The sequence below is a fragment of the Phyllostomus discolor genome, chromosome 4 (assembly GCF_004126475.2).
Source record: "Phyllostomus discolor isolate MPI-MPIP mPhyDis1 chromosome 4, mPhyDis1.pri.v3, whole genome shotgun sequence".
Classification (NCBI taxonomy): Eukaryota; Metazoa; Chordata; class Mammalia; order Chiroptera; family Phyllostomidae; genus Phyllostomus; species Phyllostomus discolor.
In genome coordinates this window covers 112457560-112474649 of record NC_040906.2, presented here as the reverse complement: position 1 = coordinate 112474649, position 17090 = coordinate 112457560, and the positions used below count along the sequence as shown (strand labels likewise).

General features: G+C 50.9%; 1 protein-coding gene across 1 annotated transcript in view; it reads left to right on the top strand.

The window, feature by feature from the left end:
- The first annotated feature begins 1548 nt into the window (after positions 1–1548).
- The window catches only part of KCNK5 (potassium two pore domain channel subfamily K member 5), a 37194-nt gene continuing 21652 nt past the window's right edge, over positions 1549–17090 (top strand). Inside the window, exon 1 of the mRNA XM_028510302.2 lies at positions 1549–2104. Within this exon, the coding sequence (XP_028366103.1) occupies positions 1919–2104 (186 nt within the window). The 5' untranslated portion in view covers positions 1549–1918. The remainder of the gene's footprint in view (positions 2105–17090) is intronic.

The window sequence follows — 17090 nt, the reverse complement described above, 5'->3', positions numbered from 1 at the left end:
GAGATTGCACTGAATTTCTAGATTGCTTTGGTCAGATGGACATTTTAATAATATTACTTCTTCCTATCCATGACCACAGAATATCTTTTCATTTATTTGTGTTTTCTTTGACTTCTTTTAATCAATATCTTAGTTTTCAGTGCATGGGTCTTTCACCTCCTTGGTTAAATTGATTCCTAGGTATTTTATTTTACTTTTTGATGCTATTATAAATGATATTGTACTCTTAATTCCTCTTCCTGATACTCCATTTGTAGTATATTGAAGTGTAATTTAGTTTTGTATATTGATTTTATATCCTATAACTTTACTGTATTTGTTGATTCGCTCTAACTGTTTCTAGATGGAGTCTTTTTTGAAAGGATTTTATTAGTTATCTTTAGACAGAGGGGAAGGGAGGGAGATAAACATTAATGTGTGGTTGCCTGCCTCTTTTGCACCCCCAACTGGGGACCTGGTCTGCAGCCCAGGGATAGGCCCAGGCGGGTAATCCAACTGATGACCCTTTTTTTCGCAGGCCAGTACTCAATCCACTGAGCCACACCTGCCAGGGCTTGATGGAGTCTCTGGTAGGATTTTCTGCACATACTCTCATGTCATCTCTAGTGACAGTTTTATTTCTTCCTCTCCAATTTCAGTGCCATTTATTTATTTATTATTGTACAGTTGCTCTGGCTATAACTTCCACTGGATGTGTGCTTTTGACTATTATTTACTTTTTCATTGCTGAAATGTTTAATAAGCATATACTATGTAAGAGGCCCCGGGAATGTGTCCAGACTCCCCACCCACAATCTGTCATTTTAGTGTTGTAGAGTATATTAGAGTTATACAGTATATTTGAAAAAATTTAGTACCAGGAAGAAAATATGGCTAATAAGGGGGATCAGGAATGCGTGGGGGCGGGGGGGGGGCGTTGCAATTTTAAATAGGCCTGGGAGTATCAAAGAGGTGAGTTCTCCTGAAGCTAACAATGTGTGTGTAGTGGGGATGTGGTAAGGGAGGGGTCTCGCACAGAGTGCTGCCTAGACTGGTCCTTCCCCGTGTGGGGGTCTCACGCCAGAGCAGGCGAAGCTGGGACAGAGTGAGAAGTCACACCATTGTGGCTGGGTTAATGCCTGCTATCCTGGTTCTCCACAATTTCTCCAGTCCCTTTCTGACCACCTTTCCCCAGGCTTATAATTTTTGTAAGGTGTTTGAGACAGAGGCTGAGATCGAGTTTTCTTGGCAGAAACACCAGTAAATGAAAACCGACTTACAGTGAAAATAACAATAGTAATAACTTCCTGATCCCAGTCATTAACACGTTAATTTTATTTAATACATTAGTACTAGTACCAAGCGCGAGTCCCAGAGACCACAGCCGCTCAGGCTTTCAGCACCCGGCACCAGGCACCAGCACGAGGGAAGCGCCAGGAGTGTTGAAGCTCTACCCAGCAGACTGCGTGGGGCGTGGTCTGCGCGGGGGCGGTGCTGGCGAGGGGCCGGCCCCGGTCGGCCCCTCCCCCACGGGGGGGGCTCGGCGCAGGCGGGCGGTACGCGCTCGGGAGCTGATTAAAGAGGCGCGCGGAGGCGGGCGCGGTGCTTCCTTCAGTGGCTCGCCTAGGGTGGCCCACGTGTCTCCCAGAGTCTGGCCCTGAGTTCCCCAGCTGCTTTCGCCACTGTAATCCAGGGCGACCCCTATCCCCTAGGTGTGTGCTCATCCCCGGCCCGCGTGAGCAGGGCCACGCACAGTTGCCAGCGCTCAGGGGGCCAACTTGGAGAAGCAACTTGTTCGGAGAACCTCGCCGGGGATACGGAGCACTGCGCATGCGGAGCTCCAAATTCAAACAGCTGTTTCCAGAGGCTGGAGGGCCGGTGGACCCGGAGCCACTGGGTCTAGGGGACGCTTTCTTGAGGAGGCGGCCTCTCGGGAGCCATGGTGGACCGGGGCCCTTTGCTCACCTCGGCCATCATCTTCTACCTGGCCATCGGTGCGGCGATCTTCGAGGTGCTGGAGGAGCCGCACTGGAAAGAGTCTAAGAAAAACTACTACACACAGAAATTGCATCTACTCAAGGAGTTCCCGTGTCTAGGCCAGGAGGGACTGGACAAGATCCTGCAGGTGAGGCGCCGCTTTACCCGTATAAACGCCTGAAGCTGGCTGCAGGTTTAGGAGTGATGAAGGGCACCCCTCACAGCTTTGGATGACCCACAGTTCCTGTGGGTTGGCCTGGGAGTGATAGGAGAGAATGTCTCACCAAGGATCTGGCTGCTGGTATCTTTCGTTTACCCGTGGACACAGGAGTCACCCACGCGCGGAGGCTCTTTGGAAGCCAGTTTGTCCAGAGAGAAGAATTTAGGGCTGACCTCCGGGTGAACCGGGCCCTGCAGTGGCTCGGTGTGGGTACCGCCCTCCTTGGAGGAAGGCTGTGGGGCGGATAAAAGCATTTATCTTTCCTTGGGGACGCTCCGGGAGTTCGGGAGCCGAGCGAAGTGTCACCCCCCACCCCACCCCACCCCCAGCGTCTCCACCTCCCATCTCCGGGCCAATGCCGCTCCCGCACGGCTTCTCTTCGGGGATGTGAGCCCGGCAGAATTGCGGGCGAGTCCTCAGAACCAGCCTAAGCAAAGATCCCCTTCTCCCCGTAGGGCTGAGGAGTCGGGTAAGGGGCTTTGTCGGGCCTGAGCCACTGGGGTGGGGGCTGGTGACTGGAATGCTGGAGATGCGCTCAGGCTTCCGGGAGAGCTTATCTGTTTATCAGGGAAGGCTAACTCCAGGGGCTTGGAATTAAACTTTGGAAAGTAGTAGGTTGAACAAAACAACAAAACCCAGAATGTTCCTTGGGGTGGGTGGAAAGAGGTTATGCAGAGTGGGAGGTGGTGGGGAGAGTTCCTCACCCATGTTAGCATTGGGAGTTTCTTCTGGTTCATAAGCCCTATGGATGGCTTTGCCCTCAGTGGGATAAACCGACCTTTCACTGGGAATAGAGGCCTCTACGGCAGATTCCTGAAGGCTCTTAGCTTCAACCATTCGCCCTTGGCCTGCACTAATGGCATCCCTTCAGTGAAATGACCAGGACCAGAGTAAGATCCGGTGAGGGTTCTAGATTGTGAGGTGGAATAGGAGTAGTTGATCTAAGATGTTACATTTCTCTTGGGGTGAAAGATGCCATAAAGGAGGTTTGGTGAGGAACAGCATTTAATCTACAGCAGTCCTCCAAAACATTATGGCTGTCTGGCTGTCTCATTTTTCTGGCCTTGATTTCCCCATCTATAAAATGGAAATGAACCAGTCCTTGTCTGTCTTTCCTGCCCTGAACTGTTGGAAGGTTGAAGCATTGGAAACCATGAAGCTGCTTGTGTTTCCCTTTTTGTCCCCAAATCATTAGACATTCACAAGTGAGCATGTTACTGCCTCCTGGCAGCTGGGCAAGTAGACTTGTTCTCTCTGGGACCACTGGAAAGGGGCAGGCTCAAGCCAGCAGGTTGGTGTTTGATTTCAGTGGGGAGGGTTCCCAGGGTGGGGGCTCGTGGGATGTGAGGTTGGTAAGGAGGATGAACTTGAGAAGGTGGGCTAGCTTGTGATGGCAGGAGTTCTGGGGTGACGCCGGTTCCTCTGGCTGGGTATCTGCCCTGTGTGCATGTGTTGGGGAGGGGTCACTTTATAATTTCCCTTGAGGAAACAATTCTTCTGGACAACGAGCTGTTGTTTAGTTTCTTCCAGGGCTTTGTTTAGAGGGGAAGAAGTGAGGCGAGTATGATAAAGAATCGAGCTGCCCTCGAAGTTTCCCTCTTCGCTGCTCCTCCACCAACCACTGCAGGGGAAGGAAGGAAAGAATTCAAGGCTGAATGTGGGAAAATAAACTTCAAAACAGGAGGAGAAGGGAAAAGGGGGGTCAGGGTGAAGCAGCCTGGTGCAGCTGGTGGTAAGGAGCTTTGGGGTTAGACAGCTTTCTTAAGGTGTTTGAGCAGACAAAATGTCTCTTATTTTGAGGTCCTGTTAGATACCATCCCCAAAGCAGGCAGGTAACTTTTAGAAAATGGATTTGGGCATTTGGCCAGCACGATTTAGAGATGATTATGGGTAGCCCTGTCCCCATCCTCAGCCAGAAACTCTCCAATCATCTCCAAATGGTTGAGTCTCTTCTCTTCATAGGAAAACCCCAAGAAATGAAAACCAGTGGAAGCATTTTGTTAGCGTTACTTTTAGTCTCCAGAAGTCTTCTGGGGCTCGGCTTTCTGATGCGACTCTGGGCATTGCCTCAGACCAGAAATTGGTTTAACGGAAAATGAAAACTCAAAAATCTTTCCATTTGGGTTGTTTGGGCATTTTCCACCTGAACTTCTGAATCACCTTTGTAATTCTAAAGAAGTCCCTGGCTAGGAATTCCTGGGGTGGGGGCAGGCTCTTGGGAAGGGTTGTTGGAAGGGTGTGGGGGTGGTGCAGTCTAGGTTGGGGTTTTTCTCACTGGAAACTTTGCTTTCAGATTTGTGAGGAAGGGAGTTTACACACCTTTCTTTAGATCTTTGGAAATAGGCCCTGAGTTATCAGGTGCTTCCTCCCCGTTCAAGCTGTGGTTGAATTGAGGCAGAGGTTGACTTTCATATGCTGTGTGCGCCCCACCAGCCTTGTACCACGTGGTTGCCCTCCTTCCTGCCTTCAGAACCATTTTGAATCCTTTGTTGTGACCCTTGTTCCACCAGGGTTTGGGGGACCCTGTCCCCCAGCCTCTTCCTAAATTGCAGAGGCTCCCGTGAGGAGAGTTAGCATGGACTGATCCCCTTAATGTTGGGCATTGTGGGCAGTATCTGCATTTTGTGAGAGAGGGTACAGTCTGATTTTGCCGTCTGGCTTGGCCATTTACTCATCAAGCCATTTAAATATCTCATCTGCAAGATGACGGTCTGGTGAGGGTCAAATAAAGGAGCAGCATTCAGCTAGATATAACTTAGGCGACCAAGCTGTCACTTGCACTTGTAGTACACACATTGATCAAGGCAACTGGCCCAGTGCTTTACCTGTATTAGTTCAGGTACTCATTATAGCCCCCTTACCTATTTAGATAAGGACGCCGAAGGTCAAGGAAGTTAGAGTGGCGTTGGTGACAAATCAAGAAAGTATGGCCTGGGGTGGGGACCAGCTGCCTGCCTCCTCGCACACCCCTGCCCTTCCTCTTGGGCATGTGAAGTTGTTCGGTGGTTGGTCTGTAAGTGAGTTTAGTAAATTGGTTCAGCTGGACTCTGGTCTGCTGGGAAATTCTATTTTCCATTCCCCCAAGAACAGGCCTCTGCTTGCAGGCTCCTCTATTCTGTGCCCGGCTGTGCTGCTACCTCCTCCGTTAATGAAGTAGGCGTCACTCCGCTGAACCCCACTCCTCTGAAAGCACAAAAATGCAGAGGATTGGGGTAAAGGGGAAGAATGAGTCTTTCTCGGCCGTCACCACTGGTGTGCAATGATCATAAACAGGAGGGATTTGAGAGCTCACCAAGCACCAGGGCTTCCATTAAGCACTTCACATATATTCTTATTTTCATCTAATCGTGGTGACCAACCCCAGTTACAGATGAGGATGAGGCTCGGAAAAAATGATATCATATTGCCATTCTCACAGTGCAGAGTCAGATTTCAAATCTAAGTGTATTGTATTCCAAAGTACATGGAAATTAGTCAACAAGCATTCATTAAGCACCCACTGTGTGTCAGACACCAAGCAAGGTGCCGGAAGTGCAAAGGTGAATTAAGACACAGCCGAGATCTGGCTGGCTGCTGGAGATAAGAATGGATAAACCCACCTTGACAATGGTTTGTGAGGGCCCCACAGAGGTGTTCAGGGGGGACTCTTACTGAGCACCGCCAGGTCCAGCCTGAGGGGTCAGGGAGGGCTTTCAGGAGGAGGTGACCTCAAGCCAGAGTGGGGTCTTGGAATTAGGAGGGTTTAGCAGGGTAAAGAAGAGGAAAGAGGATGGGGTATTGCTTTGTGCTGTGGCTCTTGAGATGCCCAAGTCTCATGGGTGTGTGGTAAGTAGGGGTCACCCCAGACACTGCCCTCCGCTGGGGCACCCCATCCCTAACTCTGGCTATTCCGAGACTGCTCACATAGATGACCAGTTCCCAGGAGCTTCTTGGATGTTACAGACCTCCTTTACTGCCTAAGCTGCAAACTGTGTTATCCTATTGGAAGGTTTTCTCTCCCTTTTATTTTTCTGGACCCCCACCTACTCTGTACATGCTCTAGTTCAATAGTGAGGCTCATTCCAATTTTGAGGTCCTCACGTCCTGTTGTTAACACTAATCCTCCTCCTAAAATATGAAAAATACAGCCATGTGGTAAAATTACATCTGACCAAAATGCTCAGAATGGGCCACATTCATTGAATTTTTTGGAGAATCGAGGGTTAACATGAAAACCTCTTTTGTGTCAAGCCGTGTTAGAAATTGTAAAAGTGCACTGGTCCATTTAAATGCCTTTGTAAGTAAAGGGGACACAATAGATCTTTTGATTGTCCAGAATCATGGAGGCCCCCACGTCATTAGTTCACATTTGAACTCTCACCTTCTAGGAATGGAGAAATGGAGAGCAGAGAAGTGGGTTTGGGAGAGGAAATGGAAGAAAAGGGTCCCTTCCCAAAGGCTCTTCCCCCCCTCCCCCCAAATTAATGTTTTGCTCAAAGTCCAGGCAGCACCTCCTTTTTTTTTTTTTCGGATTGATAAATGGGCCTTAGTTAACTGTTCTGGTTAGAGTTTTAACAGTAAAGTGAATTTTTATTGAATGATTTCGAGAATTTTACTAGAGCCCTCAGGACAGTTACAGATGGCATGCTAATAGAGACTTACTGAGGGTAGAAATTAGCAAGTGTTGAAATGTTCTGGAGGGGGGGCTTCTTATTGTGGGGGGGGTGGAGGGTGAAAGGGAGGTGATGACTGCTGCTTCTAAGTATTTTCCTGGGGTTTTGCCATATTTATAGTCTGTCCTATAAAAGAAACAGAATCTTCCAGTTTTGAATGCTGTGCTTGGCTGACTCTGACCTCAGGCCATGGGCTTTCATCTTGAACTTGGCTGTTGGCTGTTAGATCAGGCTCAGCCTCAGAACTCTTATGTGTGTGTTTTGGAGGGAGCGGGAGGAGCAGGAAAGTACAAGGCTTTGGGGAGCAGAGGAGCCATGCTCCTGAGAATGGTACTCCCAAGGCAGTCTTTGTACAACTTGAGAAGTTAGATCTAAGTGGTGCTGCTGGCCACAACCAGGTGATACAGAGAGGCCAGGTGAGGTGCGTGACTAGGAAAACACTTGGAATAGATTTATCTCCCTGTTTTTGGTGTTCCTTTTGGGGAGTGGAGAAGGTAGAGGACAGTCTCAGAGATTCCCGGGAGCATCCCGCCAGAGCAGCCCAGCGCCACGGCCTTGGCCTGCCGCCACAGGGCAGAGAGATAAGGGCTGGATAAGGAAGCTCTCTGAGTTTAGCCAAGGAATTTGTGCTTTCCAAATTTTTGCAATTTTCAAGTCAGGGAGTGAACAGCATTTCAGAAAGTTTCTCTTCACAACCGTTTGTAACTTAAAAGAAGTGTAATATTCTCCTGTAAAACTAACGGTCTTTCTCTGGGTTGGTCCCTTCACCCCATGAATTGTTATGATAAGGACACTTCCTCCCTTTTCTCCTTCTGATATGATAAGAGTATCAAAGCCCACAGAGCTCAGAACACCGCCCCCCCCCCCAAAGAGCCTGCCCATGCTCTGTCATACCCCAGCTTTCAGTTAAGATACTACTCTCTTTCTTCCCTGAGCCCCTTGGGAGGTCTGGGTCCTTCTCCCTGCCAAAGACATCCCCCATTTGATGTGACCCTCCAGACTATGTCTTAGTTACACCTTTGTGTAAACGTGGGGCAGTGTAGTCCAGCTCTGTATAACTGCCTGAGGCCTCTGGGCTTTTTACCAGCAGTTAATCTGATCTCTGAACTTCAGAGACCTGGGCAACATTAAGGAATCACAGAGGAGTCCCTTGCTGCCAGCTGTCATTTCTGTGTTTGCTGAAGCCTCAGAATCCAGACGCAGCTCCAGCCCCCAGGAGCTCAGTCTAGCTGGGGAGAGAAACAGGGCCCTGGTGGTGAAATGAGGGGAAATACGGTCCTGGTGCTGAATGATGGTTTACAGATGGTTGAGGTTGGAGAGACGGATTCGGGTCAAAGGGCCTTGGAGAATTCAGTTCCTGTTTCCTGAGGCCTGTAGAACCTCTTGGCCTGCAGGGGATCTGGCCCTGAACAAAACATAACCCCTGCCCTCAGGGAGCACCAGATCTAGAGAAAGAAAGGTAAGGAGCTACTACCTGGTGGACATTGGTAAGTATACTGGAGGTCCCGAGTGTGTGCCATTGAGAGGTTCATTTCTGCTCTGGAACTTAGAGAAGGGGGCTTTGAGGCAGGCGGGAAGGATAACCAGCCCCTGTGAGTGTTCTGCTCAGTACTTGCTATATGCCAGGCATTGATCTGGTGCTTTACCTGTGTCTCAGTGAACCAGTCCTATGGGTCCACTCTTATTATTGTACCTGTTGTGTAGGAAACCAGAGGCCAGAGCATTTGCTGGGGTCTGCACAGCTAGCTAGAGGCTGAGATTCACCATGCCTTGCTGACTTCAGAGGACCGCGAGTGGAGGTAGAGCCCAGGGGTTTGGAGTATCAAGTGTGGGCGGTGGTGCAAGCTAACAGTTCCTGAGCACTTGCTTGGCTGGCATATGCTGTGTGAACTGTTTTGTGCACCATCTCATAAATCCTTGTTGCAGCCCTGTGCAGTAGGTACTTTTGCTGGAACTTCCTCATGGGGGAGCAACAGAATGGACCATAAGTCATGGACCAGAATGGACCAGAGGTTCCATAAGTCAATCGAGGCCATACTACTCAGAAGTGGAAGAACAGGGATTTGAACTCAGGGCCCACACTGAACCATTTTATTTTACATGAGGCCACAGTGAAGGTGGGAAAAACAAGGAGCAAAGGCCTACAGGTGGGAAATGCAAGCAAGGTTTGAGTGGTGTCTTCAGAGCAATGGGATGACTTTCAGGAGGATTACTCAACTGTGAGACTTCAGCAAGTCACCTCCTCATCTGTGAAATGGGATGATAGTACAGGAGCACCCACATGCCTGCAGAATCCTCATAAACACCTAGTCATAGTGCCCAGTACATGTGACAGGTAACTGGCCATGTTTCAGCTGCTGTTCCTGCACCCTATCTCTGTGGGGGGCAGGGAGCATTCCCTACATGCTTCAGGCCCCATCATGGACAGAACCTCCAACCTGCATGCAGGTAGAAGCACAGGTGATAAAATAAATGCACCACATTCCTCCATTTTCCATTTTCTGCCAATTTATCCACAACCTTCTCTAAAGAGTTCATGGTCACCACCTTAAATTATGAAAGGTTTACTTCCTTTTCTTCCAGCATAGCCCTGCTCCCTGCTCTGGAGGAAAGAGGAAAGGCTTTCCCTGCTCAGTCCTGGCTTGTCCCAGGCCTTAGTTAAACCTTTTCCCTTCTGGAGGATTCTCGTGTCTGATGGTCTCATGGGTGACCTCCCTAGAAGTGGCCACGTGGGATCTGGGGGTCAAAGCTGTACCCTCCTTGGAGGCAGACACCACCCACTTCCCCTCTCAGAGGGTCCTTGGTAGCCAGGACTCTTTGATTGGCTTGAAATGTATATTCTATTTTTCCTCTCCTCTCTGTAAATATTTGGGTTTCCTGCCTAAATATCTAGGGAGGATTGTGTACTTCTGGCTGTTGTCACCTCCCATGGCCCACTGTAATCTTGCTGTAGCCACTCATCCGGTCCCCTTGATGGGGAGAGGCCTGCCTCAAAGTCTAGGAGAGAAGCCCAGTCGAGTCCCTCCCTTTATCTAAGCAGCCGGGTGCTTGTGTCTGAATCACTGTGTAGAGAATAGTTCCGATTCTCCCCACAGTGCTGGTCTGTGCTGTGAGATCTCACCCCTCTCTTCTCTACTTTCTTCGAGTAAATTCATCCATTCTTTCGAGAGGGCTCGGAATGCCCGTTAATGGTTGGGGCCACAGCTTCCCACCTTGGCCCTGGGTTCCCAGGCCCAGCCCACAAGACATGCTCCGTATGTGTGTGAGTTTTAGGCAACCACTGACTTGCTCAGAACATGCCTTTTGGGCCTGGGTGCCCAGCATTGTGCCTGGCTGTGGCGGGGACACAGAGAGCCGTGTGGACCTCTGGGTTAGAAGTACAGTTAGGAGGGGAGGAGCCTCTTACAAGATAAGGTGGTTACCTGGGTAAATGAGCCAGGCCCAGATTCTGGCCCTGAATCCTGGAGAGGTGAGGGGGCGTGCCATTATCAGAATTTACTCCCACCTCCCCCTTCAAGCCACAGGCGGTGGGGCCATGTTTGTTTCCTAGTGGTTAAGGATGGGCCTTCACGTCACCCGAGCACATTCCTTCATCGGAACACCCTTGGGAGTGACAACAGCCGAAAATGCAAGTAAAGCTCGCTCAGTTCCCAGTTAACCTTTAAGACCAGCTTAATGTTATCTCCTGTTTGAAAGATTTTACTGAACAGACTGCCCTCTCCCTCCCTGGGTCTGTTTGTCTCCAGGAATCCCCTTCTCTGCTCTCGCTACCCCTTGGTTCATGAACTTTTCCTAAACACTTACCCCTGGGATTAACAAGGCAGTCGGCCTGAGCACGTTTAGCAGGTCTGTCCCTGCAGGGTTTAGGAGCAGGATGGTTGCGGCGCTTTCTGCTTTCAAGGAACTTGAGACAAAGCAAATAGTCAGTCCTCCATTCAGCAGATGCTTATGTTGCACGTACATCACGCAAACATCATGCATGTATACTATGTGCCCAGACCTATTATTTGAGACCTGCTGCAAAGAGAAAGTTTCATCCCTGACTTTTGGAGAATGTCTCCAGGCCACAGACTGCAGAAAGCAAGAAGTCAAGTGATGTGGCAGTGGTGGAAGGGGACGGAGCGGGGAGTGGACAATGCCCCTCTGCCCTGCCCCTTCTTTGTGGAAACTTGTTTGATCTTCAGAGCCTTCTGAAGAGGAGGAGCAGGAGGGAGCCTGGGCTGTCTGCTTGGGAGAAGGGCATGTTCCTAGCTTATATCTCCTTTGGCATGACTGGAGCCTGCACTGGGCCTTTTCTGCCCCATGGCCCACCCCACAGGGCACCCCTTCCAACAGCTGACCAAGGATGCTGGCCCCAGGGGAGGGCTCTGCACACCCATCATCTGAGGTACCTTCCTGTGACCTCTGTGAGGTCTGACAGTGAAATGCCATCCCATTTGCCAGATGGAAAAAACCAGGCCTGGTGAGGAGCTCAGGGTAGACTGTCTCTAGAACCAAGCTCGAGTTAAACTTAGCCCCTATGCCTAGTCCAGAGCCTTTCTTTATGGAGCTGTTTGTCACCCCACCTCTAGTCCCTTTTTAAATGACCCTTAAATCAAAACCTTGATGGTTTGGGAGCGTAGAGTGCTTACTCAGCCTACACTAAACTGGTCTGCCTGGCTTCTTAATGTGCCCAGCACACTCCTTCCTGTCATCTCGGGTGCCAGCTTCCTCACCCACCGGTGAGTTTTTCTGGGATAAGAGGCAAAACTTGAAATTGTGGTGAACCATAGACCGAGAAAGGAGGATGTTTTTTGGGGCCATCCAGAGCCTGGGGCAGAAAGGATATGATACCTTCCCAGGGAGTTTCCGGTCACAGGACACCGCTCCCCATGTGTCTGTGCCCAGGAAGCTGTCGTTGGCTGGTTCGGAGCCTTGGAGGCTGGCACGGCCGATGGGGGCAGAGGGTCAGGCTCTGAGCACCTCTCCTGGCAGCGAATCATGAAATGTTGAAGCTGGAGGGAGCTTACTGGGTATCTAACGGGTCTCCCTTTACAGCCCTGGAGATAAGGCTCAGGCTTTGTGAGGTTATTTAACTTTGTCAAGGTTGCCGGGCTTGCCAGGGGCAGGGTTAAGTGCAATAGAGGGGTACTTAGAGCTAAGTGGGTCAATTAGGGAAGGCTTCTTGTAAGGAGTGGCCATAAGTGTCAGCTTAACAGGTGATCGCCACACCTAATAGGTTCCCTGGTCACTGCCACAGCATCTGCCATCCTTGGGGTCAGATCCAGACCCCCAATTCAAAAACCCTCTGTGGCTTCTCCCTGAGACTAAGGGTCAATGTTCCTGCTGTGGCCCAGGTGATCTGGACTCTGCGACTTGTGTGGCCTCGCCTCACCCCACCCTTGGTCCCGGTGCCTCGATACAGACAGGAGGCCATCTCATGAGGGCGGAGAGGCCCATGTCCCCTGATACCATAAATGACTGGGGAGGGTGGCTAAGGCAGGCACGACAACTGTCACACAGCACTGGGAACACGAGCTGGCACTTGCTGAATTGAAGGAAAGCCTGGGTGGGACAGGTCAGGGCCATTTCACCAACCCCCAACAACGTAAGACAGGGGCTGTGGGGAACCTCATTTTGTAGGTAAGGCAACTGAGGCAGAGAACTTGAATGACTTAATCAAGGTCATGCCGCTAGTTACTGGCCTGAACCCAAGCTTTCTGAGTCCAGAGCTCTGCAGAGTTGCCTCATTTTAGACTCCCCGTGTCCTAAATTCCCGCCAGTCCTACCGACCTTGCTGAGCTACCAGACGCTCCTTGGGACTGTTTTCTGCTTGGGCTTCATTTTAGCACCCAGCACCCAGCATCACTCTGCTCTCTTCGTTTGGCTTTGCACACTGCTGTTTCTGACCACATTGACCATATATAGGTTTGTTTGCATTTTCAGTGTGACAGTTTTAAAGCAGGAAAACCTGAGTTATGTAAGTGGGTGCCGCAGCTCGGAGTTGGGACTGTCAGCTCGTCCCCTGACCCTTTGCTGCAGGATTTATGGATCAGAGGGCACAGAGACCAAGTCCTCAAGGAAAATCAAGGAGCTGGAGGGGGAGGCACAGTTGCCTCTGAGCTGTGGGGTTCCTGTCTGCGTTCCACATTATCATTTGTCACCTCCCTGGTAGCTAAATCCACACTCATGACACATCTCCCCATTTGACTTCCCAGGGCTAGCCCCAACAGGACTCTGGTCTGCACCTTGGGAGAGAATAGCTGGAGCCTTGCCTTCCCCCTGGGGTGAAGCACGCCGACACGGCCTGCACTGCTAGGGACAGACTGGTGATTTTGCTGCATGCTGAGGACTGGGGCAGGTCCTTCATGGGCTGAATGTTTATTTTGGCTTGGGTGCCCTTTGTGTCTAGGCAAGTTTCTTGTTCTTCCCATGCCCCCGATGCAGGATGGCACCTGTTCACAGACCCTCTGTAGGAGAAAGAACAGCAGCTCATACCTTCCCCATCGCTCCTGTTCAAATAAAACTCTTGCCTCCCAGGTCATGGAATGCATCCTGACAGTGTTAGCTTTGGAAGGGTGCCCTTCCCTTCTCAGCATCCAGGCCCCCTTTCGAGCAGCGGGTGGCAGAGCCGCCTCTCACCCAGGGATAAATGCTGAGTGGACTAAGTGGAGCAAGCTGTGCACTAGTGTCTTGTCGGCAACCCCCGGGGAGCAGGAAAGGGGAGGGTGTCCTGATTATCAGCTTTTCCACACCCACCTCTCCCATCCCCCAGATGCTAGCTGAGGCCAGAGATCTACTTATGAGTGGCCTGGGAGGGGACTAGAAGACAGTTGGGGCCTGGCTTGGCTGATTTGCTGTGTGACCAGTTCAGGTCATTGCCCCTCTCTGAACGAAGGACTTGTTCAGTAAGGCCAGTTAGACATTTACTGAGCACCAGCTGTATGCCCAGTGTTGTTTTAAGGGTCTTGGATGTTATGAGAAGGATTAGGTATTATCCCTGTCTTGTTAATGCACGACCCCACCCCAGTGTACGTTAAGGATTGTTAAGTAGGGTGTGACGTATTGTGGGGGTGGTCTCAGGTGCTCCAAGGTGAAAAGTTGCAGTCAGGGAACATTCCCCTGACCATCCTGAGCCTGGGGCTTGCCTTTCTTTGAGCCCTGTCATTCTCTGGACACCCCCTCTCCCACCCCAGCGACACTGGACATCTGCCTTGTGTGCACTCCCTCCTCCTGCCCTAATCCCACAAGGCCCTCAGACTGTGCCCCATTGGATTCCAAACCTAGCACCAATAAAGAGGGTAATTATTAATGAATGTCTTGAGAACCGTGAAGCTCTTATGTCCCTCTCCTTTGGCCCCCATAGCTCCCAGAGCTCAGAGGCAGGACCAGCAGAACCCTCCTTTGCCTTTCAGATGGGTCCACCCCCAATCTGGAAAACTGCTGGCTCTAACTCCCCCAGTGGGGGACCCATCAGGCCGGATTCTGCCCTCACCCAGCAAGCCCTCTGGGACTGTCCTCCCCACCCCCCACCTCACCTCTTGCATGTACACTGGCCTCTTCCCTGGGGACACTCCGTTCCCTTGGGACAGGTCAATAGGGTGCGTGGTGAAGTGCGTCACCAACTCCCTGGTTCAATCTGTCTAGACCCAGGACAGAATCCTGAGAGCGTGGGCGGGGGAGGCAGGTGCCTGGGTAGGACACCAGGGGCACTTTGGATCCTGCTCGAGAAGGCTCCGGTGCTCACCAAGCATGCGGGGACTCGAGAGTTCTCAGATTCAGGCTATTTTTTTAGTTTGCCCTCTCTTTTCGGAATTCCCCATCTCCCTCCACCTGCTTTGTTAGGGTCACTGTGTACATCTTAGACTTCCCCCTTCCTGAAGCCAGTTCCCCAACTGTGCACACACTGCTCCACACCTCTCCTGGCTCCTCTGCACAGTTTGATCCTTGCTTATCCGTTGGCTTGCTGGGCTCTGGCTTGTGGAGTGAGGGACCCTCAGGCCGCCTGCAGCGGCCAGGCTAGGTGGCGCGCACGCTGCCTGGGTGGGGGTGGGGCGGTTTCCTGGTGTCTCAGTTTGGTGTTTCTCAAAGTAGGTCTGTCTAAGCCAGCGATTTTCAGCCGTTTTCATCTCATGTCACACATCAGCTAGTTACTGAAGTTCTGCAGCACACCAAAAATATGTTTTTTGCCGTTCTGACAAAAATAGATATGATTTTGATTCATTCATACCAGATGGCTATTGTCATTTTTTTATGCAACGATCTAAGGGGAAAGAGGTCAGTGCTCCTGACTAAACACTCAGGTAGTGTGTGTTTTAAAAATTCTTGCGGCACACCATTTGAAAATCGCTGGTCCAAGTCACGAGCCAGACTTGAAGTCGCAGGAAAACAAGCCCGGTGTGATGGCAGAAGGCGGCTCGGGTCTGCGTGCAGCTCCTGTTAGCACTGGGTCAGGGAAACCCAACAGGTGGGAAGCAGGCAGGCGCTGCTGAGTGGTAGGCAGGGTTGTCGGTGCCTTTGTCTTCCTCCGCCTCCCCAGTCTTCTGTAATGCTGTTGTATTGCTTTCAAAACAGCAAAGTTGAGTTTTTTTTAAAGGGTAAGATAATGCATGTGTCATTAGCCCCCTCCACACTGGCAGTTTTTTAAAGGATTTTAAAAATTTATTTTTAGAAAGGGGGGAAGGGAGGGAGAAAGATGAGGGAGAGAAACATTGATATGAGACAGAAACATAGACTGGTTGCCTCTTGTACACACCCCAAGTGGGGACCGAACCCACAACCCAGGGATGCACAGTGACCCGGAATCAAAACAGCAACCCTTCACTTTTTGGGATGACACGGAACCAGCTGAGCTACACCGGTCAGGGCTATACTGGCTATTTTTAATGTACAGTGTACACAAAACAGATAAATATGGTTTAACAGAACACACACTGAGAACTCACACCCCTTCTACAACCACTAAACACCTTCAGGGGAAAGGTCTCAGAGACTGGGGGTGGTGTGCGGGGGGACATATGCCCGACGGGCTTTTGGTCTGCAGACCTGGAGATGTGAGATGGGCACAGGAGTCACAGTCACATGCAGAGAGTGTGGCTCCTCAGCACAGGCCTGGCAGAACCAGGGGGCTGTCCCCAGTGTTGGAGGCAATGTCCCATGCCTAGAGGGGATTGTTCAGAGCCCCGTGGACAAGTATATCTTTGCCTCTGTGTGTACCCAGGTCTCCCAAGCCCTGTGGAGCCCAAGAAAATCTTGCCCTGCCTTTCCAATTAACAAAAAAAGCAAGCACAGGGAAGGCTTGGGACAGCCCAGGACCATGCAAGGAGCCCACTGTGGACCTCGGCTTGGGCAAACCTGAGGGCTCAGGGGAGGCAGACCCTGCCTGGGGAGGGATTTGGATAGTGACCACCTGCACGTCACCAGTTAACTTTATTACTACGTGATATGACTGACTATTATAGCTGGTTAATTTTAAATTAAAGTTCATAAAATCAAAGTTTAGATCTCCAGTCACACCGGCCACATTTCGAGGGCTCGGCAGCCACAGGGGACTGCTCCGATACCGAGCGTTCCATCAGCACGGGGCTCTGATGGAAAGCACTGGAGTGTTGGCGGGAGTCTGTCGGGGTTTCCAATGGCACCCCAGCTTCTCTGCATGCCTAGGCAAATTTCCATGCCTGCGCTGGGGTGGGAGAGGGGAGGCCTGGCCTAGCGGCTTTGGAGTGGGGAGGGTGTGCTGAGACCCCGTGGGAGGGTTTCCCCATCCCCACACACCAGGAAATTTGCAAGCTTTCCCTAGGTGAGCATACGCACTGGTCCCGTTTACAGAAAACAGAGTTTTCAGAAGCCTGCTGACTGGCTGCCTTGCCCTGTCTGTCCCACCAGACTCAGATGAGTATGTATTTGGCAGTACATATTTGGCAGAAGGGCCCAACCCAGCGTCATTGGTCCTCCTTGGCTCCACTGGAGGTGGGAACAAGCTGTAGAAAGTGAATATTTTTTTGTGTATCTCTAACCCCCGGCACCTCAGCCCACCAGTCTGCAGTGGTGTGCATACTATTGCCCAGTCCTTTGGAAGAAAGCTTTTCCTAAGGTTCAGGGTCACAGGTCAGGTGAATCTGCTGGCCACATGGGCACATCTGCCCTGTGGGATGAGCACTATGAATGTATCTTTGCACCACAAATCTAGACAGAATGGAGGAAAGGGGTGACTGGCAAAATGGCAGGGCTTTCCTAGTTATGAATTGGGCCCAGGGTCAGGGGCCTGGGCCAGGGAAGGTGGA